Here is a 7,500-nt window from a genome sequence, read left to right on the forward strand (position 1 = left end):
CATAAATTATTAATTTTTTAAAGAAAATAACATAATTATTCATAAGTACACAGTGTCATATCTACATCTCTGACGTTTATAACAAACCAGACCGTTTCAAAATCGGTTGAAAATTTAGCAAGTTATGGTTATTTACCAACACAATGTTATGGGTGAGAGAGCCTCCCGCAACAAGATGGCCGCCATGTGGTGACGTCCGGCTCCGTTGGCCGGCAACGCAGACGAGACATCTAGTGTTCATATCTGTGGGTGACATCACCACAGCTGCTTCACTTCCCTGACGCTTCAGATCCATAAACCACAACAATGACACCGTGGAATACACAACACGTCTCAAAGAATCCATGGTTTCTGCAGACGAGTCCTTCTAGGGACACGGGACCAAGTCTCCAGGACCGTCCACCTCCCAAGAAGGTCTTGGTCCACCAGGAGAAGAGCTTTTAAGACTCATGTTGTTTGTGATTCTCTTGGCGGTAGATTAAACTGACCTTTGAGAGAGAGAGAGAGTGTGTGTGTGTGTGTGTGTGTGTGTGTGTGTGTGTGTGTGTGATAGCTTTTAAGGCTCTTGTTCTTGCTGTCCACTCAGCCCCAACTTTACAGAGAAAGATTGTGTTTCCATGTTTTCTCTCTCTCTCTCTCTCTCTCTCTCTCTCTCTCTCTCTCTCTCTCTCTCTCTCTCTCTCTCTCTCCTCTCTCATCATCTTCCTCATCTTCATCATCTTCATCATCTTCAGTCTTTTGAGTCAAAATGTCAGGTGTAAAGGAGGCGAAGGAAAAAAGTACAACACAGGCTCACACACGTAAACACACACAAGTTTACACACACACACAGACAGACAGACAGACAGACAGACACACACACACACACACACACACAGACACACACACACACACACACACAACCCGACTAACGACCATGAGCAGCTGGAGGGTAAAAACTCCTCCAGCTTCTGAACCAGCAGCTTAGGAAAAGCGAGCAAATTAGGATGGAGGGATTAAAGAGGTTAAAGAACATCACCAGAGGTGTAAGTGTGTGTTTGTGTGTGTGTCTGTGTGTGTGTGTGTGTGTGTGTGTGTGTGTGTCTGTGTGTGTCTGTCAGTGTGTGTCTGTCGGAGTCAGTCCGGTGAGACAGACAAACGTGCTGTGATTGTTTTTTCAGCAGAAAATGTTTGAGCGTGTTGACACTGAGACGGATGGAGAAGAAGAGGAAGAAGAAGAGGAAGAAGAAGAAAGAGTCTGTCGGCTCCTCAGGGGCCTGAAGTGAGGGAGGAGAGCGGAGGAGGAGAAGGCTTAAAGATCCCACTCTCTACCTCTCTCTGTCTCTGTCTACCTCCCTCTCTCTCTCTCTCTCTCTCTCCAACTCCCTCTGTCTCTCTCTCTCTACCTCCCTCTCTCTCTCTCTCCCTCTCAGTCTCTCTCTCTCTCTCTGCAACTCCCTCTGTCTCTCTCTCTCTCTCTCTCCCTCTCAGTCTCTCTCTCTCTCTCTCTCTCAATCCCTCTGTCTCTCTCTCTCTACCTCCCTCTCTCTCTCTCGTTCCCTCTGTCTCTCTCTCTCTACCTCCCTCTCTCTCTCTCTCAGTCTCTCTGTCTCTGTCTCTGTATCTCAGTCTCTCTCTCTCTCTCTCTCTCTCTCTCTCTCTCTCTCTCTCTCTCTCTCTCTCTCTCTCTCGCTCCCTCTGTCTCTCTCGCTCTACCTCCCTCTCTCTCTCTCTCTCTGTCTCTGTCTCTCTACCTCCCTCTCTCTCTCTCTACCTCCCTTTCTCTCTCTCTCTCTCTCTCTGTCTCTCTCTCTCTGTCTCTGTCTCTCTACCTCCCTCTCTCTCTCTCTGTCTCTCTCTCTCTCTCTGTCTGTGGGACGTGAAACTGGAAGAACCCAAACATCTCAGGATGAAGAAGAGGAGAAGAAGATGAAGACCATAACTCCTCCTCATCTTGACTGCGTCCCTCACCAGAGCCTTGGCGTCCCGGGCGGTGTTCTCGGGGACGGTGACCCAGTAGCCGGGCTCCTCCCACTGCGGCGGCTGGTTGTGAACGTTGGTGATGATGACGGTCAGATCCACGGAGCTGCTGCGGTTTCCTCCGTCCGACGCCACGATCTGCTGGCTGATCCTGGACGTCTGCAGGAGGACAGGAAGTGAGACAAGAGACATCAGGATCCTTTCAGTGTGTCACTTCCTGGTTCTGCTCTTTAATTCTTTATCTGCGACTCCGTTTAATAAAACAGACCTTTGATTATTCTTTGAAGAGTCTGAATAATTAATTATTTTCTTTGCTGTTGACGATCTCTAACAAACCTTTTTTTTTTTCATTTCTTCAATCTTAAAAATCTAGTTTTAATGAACCATGAAGTCGTTTGACTGATGCAGGAAGGACGGACACACAGGACACATCAGAGCAGAGAGAAGAAGAGAGGAAGTCTCCATCCTTTGTTCATAACACGTGAATAAAGAGAGAGGACGGGGGGGAAATCTGCTAAATTATTGACTGAAGTGTTGTTTAAAAGATCAGGCACAGAAGAAGAAGAAGAAGAGAAACAGACGACAGTCACAGAAGAGGAAGAAGAAGAGAAACAGACGACAGTCACAGAAGAAGAAGAAGAAGAAGAGAAACAGACGACAGTCACAGAAGAAGAAGAAGAAGAGAAACAGACGACAGTCACAGAAGAAGAAGAAGAAGAGAAACAGACGACAGTCACAGAAGAAGAAGAAGAAGAAGAAGAGAAACAGACGACAGTCACAGAAGAAGAAGAAGAAGAGAAACAGACGACAGTCACAGAAGAAGAAGAAGAAGAAGAAGAAGAAGAGAAACAGACGACAGTCACAGAAGAAGAAGAAGAAGAAGAAGAGAAACAGACGACAGTCACAGAAGAAGAAGAAGAAGAGAAACAGACGACAGTCACAGAAGAAGAAGAAGAAGAAGAGAAACAGACGACAGTCACAGAAGAAGAAGAAGAAGAAGAAGAGAAACAGACGACAGTCACAGAAGAAGAAGAAGAAGAGAAACAGACGACAGTCACAGAAGAAGAAGAAGAAGAAGAAGAAGAGAAACAGACGACAGTCACGGAAGAAGAAGAAGAAGAAGAGAAACAGACGACAGTCACAGAAGAAGAAGAAGAAGAGAAACAGACGACAGTCACAGAAGAAGAAGAAGAAGAGAAACAGACGACAGTCACAGAAGAAGAAGAAGAAGAAGAAGAAGAAGAGAAACAGACGACAGTCACAGAAGAAAGAGAAGAAGAGAAACAGACGACAGTCACGGAAGAAGAAGAAGAAGAAGAAGAGAAACAGACGACAGTCACAGAAGAAGAAGAAGAAGAGAAACAGACGACAGTCACAGAAGAAGAAGAAGAAGAAGAAGAAGAAGAGAAACAGACGACAGTCACAGAAGAAGAAGAAGAAGAGAAACAGACGACAGTCACAGAAGAAGAAGAAGAAGAAGAAGAGAAACAGACGACAGTCACAGAAGAAGAAGAAGAAGAAGAAGAAGAAGAAGAAGAAGAGAAACAGACGACAGTCACAGAAGAAGAAGAAGAAGAAGAAGAAGAGAAACAGACGACAGTCACAGAAGAAGAAGAAGAAGAAGAAGAAGAAGAGAAACAGACGACAGTCACAGAAGAAGAAGAAGAAGAAGAAGAACAAGAGAAACAGACGACAGTCACAGAAGAAGAAGAAGAAGAGAAACAGACGACAGTCACAGAAGAAGAAGAAGAAGAAGAAGAAGAAGAAGAAGAAGAGAAACAGACGACAGTCACGGAAGAAGAAGAAGAAGAAGAAGAGAAACAGACGACAGTCACAGAAGAAGAAGAAGAAGAGAAACAGACGACAGTCACAGAAGAAGAAGAAGAAGAAGAAGAGAAACAGACGACAGTCACAGAAGAAGAAGAAGAGAAACAGACGACAGTCACAGAAGAAGAAGAAGAAGAAGAGAAACAGACGACAGTCACAGAAGAAGAAGAAGAAGAAGAAGAAGAAGAGAAACAGACGACAGTCACAGAAGAAGAAGAAGAAGAAGAAGAGAAACAGACGACAGTCACAGAAGAAAGAGAAGAAGAGAAACAGACGACAGTCACAGAAGAAGAAGAAGAAGAAGAAGAAGAAGAAGAGAAACAGACGACAGTCACAGAAGAAGAAGAAGAAGAAGAAGAGAAACAGACGACAGTCACAGAAGAAGAAGAAGAAGAAGAGAAACAGACGACAGTCACGGAAGAAGAAGAAGAAGAAGAGAAACAGACGACAGTCACAGAAGAAGAAGAAGAAGAAGAAGAAGAGAAACAGACGACAGTCACAGAAGAAGAAGAGTCCAACACTTTAAATTTGTACTCACTAGAAAAAACATAATTCATTAATTTTTAAGACGACAGTTTGTTTCTTGTTCACTCGTCTCACATGTGAGAAACATCAGGAAGTACAACCTCATGACCATATGACCTCATGACCTTGTGACTTCATCACCTCGTGACCTTGTGACCTTTAGTTACTAATTACTGCACAAATCATTAAATATAAGTTCAATCATCGAATATTTACTGAGGCGAATTTCCCAAATAAAATATTTTTACCTTCAGCACCTTCTGCTGAGAGTACTTTTGTACTTTTATCGAAGTTATGCTGCATTGTTGAACTTTCTTATACTTAGACTGAATATTTCACTGCTTATCGACTTTCAACCTAAATCTTGAATCAGTGATTTGTTGAAGTGACAGAAACAGAAGTGAGGAAGACGAGTCTGAGGAAGTGAGGAAGACGAGTCTGAGGAAGTGAGGAAGAAGAGACTGAGGAAGTGATGAAGACGAGTCTGAGGAAGTGATGAAGACAAGTCTGAGGAAGTGATGAAGACGAGTCTGAGGAAGTGAGGAAGACGAGTCTGAGGAAGTGAGGAAGACGAGTCTGAGGAAGTGAGGAAGAAGAGACTGAGGAAGTGATGAAGACGAGTCTGAGGAAGTGATGAAGACAAGTCTGAGGAAGTGATGAAGACGAGTCTGAGGAAGTGATGAAGACGAGTCTGAGGAAGTGATGAAGACAAGTCTGAGGAAGTGATGAAGACGAGTCTGAGGAACCGAGGAAGACGAGTCTGAGGAAGTGAGGAAAACAAGTCTGAGGAAGTGAGGAAGAAGAGACTGAGGAAGTGAGGAAGAAGAGACTGAGGAAGTGAGGAAGACGAGTCTGAGGAAGTGAGGAAGACGAGTCTGAGGAAGCGAGGAAGACGAGTCTGAGGAAGTGAGGAAGACGAGTCTGAGGAAGTGAGGAAGACGAGTCTGAGGAAGCGAGTAAGACTAGTCTGAGGAAGTGAGGAAGAAGAGACTGAGGAAGTGAGGAAGATGAGTCTGAGGAAGTGAGGAAGACGAGTCTGAGGAAGCGAGGAAGACGAGTCTGATGAAGCGATGAAGACGAGTCTGAGGAAGTGAGGAAGACGAGTCTGAGGAAGTGATGAAGACGAGTCTGAGGAAGTGAGGAAGACGAGTCTGAAGAGGAAACAGCAGCTGTGACAACTGTCACGTGAATTCATTTTTAAAGCAGAGCAACATATTCAAGGAGCTGAATGTGAAGCAGCAGCAGGAGGAGGAGTCTGTTCTCTGTGAGTCCATCATCAGCTCCATGTGGGAGGAGCTCCACATGAATCATTCACCTTCATCCATCTCTGCCCTCGTCTTCCTCTCGGTTGTTTACGACTCTAGAATAAAACCTTCGGCAATAAAAAAGACTGTGCCGCTCTGTAAGGAGCCAGAGCTGTTTTATTCTGAAGGATTTTAAGTTACATTTAGACAATTTTAAATTCAGAAATGATAAAACTCTTTAGACTGAGGAGATCAAATCTCACTGTAAATAACGATGGACAACGTTGAAGCTCCTGAAAGGGGAGCCCCCTGGTGGCTGGCTGCAGTATAGCTTATAAAATATCCTCCTGCGTCGGCCATCTTTATATATAAACACAGAAGATGTTGTATTTGGCTTCTGTCTAAAGAGAAAAACACCAAACAACATCGATCGTACAATTTTCTATCTCAACATAATGAAGTCGTCAGATTTTTACCATAATAACGGAATCGTTACTTCCTGAGACAGACCAAAATATGTGTGAATAATGAGCTGCTCTCTCTTGTAGTTTTGGTTGTTTACTGTTATTCTGGTTATTATAAACACATTGTCTTTACCCAAACATTCTGAATGAATAAAACATTCCATGAGAACACTGGATGTTTTTGTGTGAAACTGTCGGAATATGAAATAACGTCTCCACCCACAGGAGCTGAGATCCTCCTCCTCCTCCTCCTCCTCCTCCTCCTCCTCCTCCTCCTCCTCCTCCTCCTCCTCCTCCTCCTCCTCGGTGCTGCTGCTCCTCTCTTCATCCTCCTCTCCCCACAGTGTCATCGCTCTGATTTCATTATCACTTGTAAACACACTGTGCAGACACGGCAGAAACCGGCTGGAGGCCGCGGGGGGGGGGGGGTGGGGGGAGAGAGAGAGAAGATGAGCGAACGATAGGAAAGGAGCTTGAACGTGGAGGAAGCCCCGAGCGACGCGTACACAAACAAGCCGACAGGACACAAAACATCCTGTGAACATTCTGCAGAAACACCGGGTTCCCTCAGCGCTGCACATGAAACATGTTCTTATGAAAGAGAATCTCTGTCGGCTCCGTCTTTATTCATATGGACAGATTCTGATCATGAGGACTGACACACACATGAATATATTACACCAGTGTGTTCACTGCTCTTTGGAGGGAACGTGTTTCCAAACAGGACATTTCAGACAATGAGCACGAATGGAAAGTGGAAAATTGACTTATTTGCAAAACATTTGAAAAAAGTTTCATAATCTTTCTTAAATGGGGACATTTTATGGATTTATTGATATTTTGTTAATCCAGAAGGAAATTAGGCTTCAAGTTTTTTCAAATAGAACAACAAGGCTAGAAAATCATTTCAGAATTATGAAGGTAAAGTAAAAGTAAACGTCAACATATTCTCAGAGATAAAACATTTGTCATATATTATACACATATATATATATACATACATATAGTGTTTACTTGTTTAACAATGGATTAATAAATGAAAGAGCTCTTTGGATGATGAAGACATTAAGAAAGTACAATATTCTGGAATATTTAGACTTTTGAAATTACGTTTTAACAAAGCTGAATATATTTTGTAAAGTATAAACGACTTTGGGAAATGAAAACATTTGAAACATTATGTAAAGGGAGACGTGTTTGAAATGATGGGACACTTTGGACACTGAGAGATTGTGAGATGAGGACATTTTAAGAGACAAGTTGTTTTATGTAACTAAAGAGGGGACATTTTTTGATAGTAAAATCATATTTGGACAGTTTGTGTATTAATGGATTAATAATTGAACAACTTTTGAATGACAGTATTTTTAGTAAATTGAGACATTTAGGATGAACTGAGATTTTTTTATGAAATGAAAACATTTTCTGAAGTTGTGATCTGTTCTAAGGAAAGTCCCGAGCGGTTCTGACCTGTGAGATGG

General features: G+C 43.2%; 1 protein-coding gene across 1 annotated transcript in view; it reads right to left on the minus strand.

The window, feature by feature from the left end:
* si:dkey-22o22.2 (neural-cadherin) overlaps window positions 1-7,500 on the minus strand; it is a 99,806-nt gene that overhangs the window by 32,666 nt on the left and 59,640 nt on the right. The window contains exons 11-12 of the mRNA XM_061081983.1: window positions 7,490-7,500; window positions 1,951-2,118 (exon numbers count right to left, since the gene is read on the minus strand). The exon at window positions 7,490-7,500 is cut by the window's right edge and continues 162 nt beyond it. Coding sequence (XP_060937966.1) covers window positions 1,951-2,118; window positions 7,490-7,500 — 179 coding nt within the window. The remainder of the gene's footprint in view (window positions 1-1,950; window positions 2,119-7,489) is intronic.

Source organism: Limanda limanda, chromosome 11 (assembly GCF_963576545.1).
Source record: "Limanda limanda chromosome 11, fLimLim1.1, whole genome shotgun sequence".
In the NCBI taxonomy this organism is placed as follows: Eukaryota; Metazoa; Chordata; class Actinopteri; order Pleuronectiformes; family Pleuronectidae; genus Limanda; species Limanda limanda.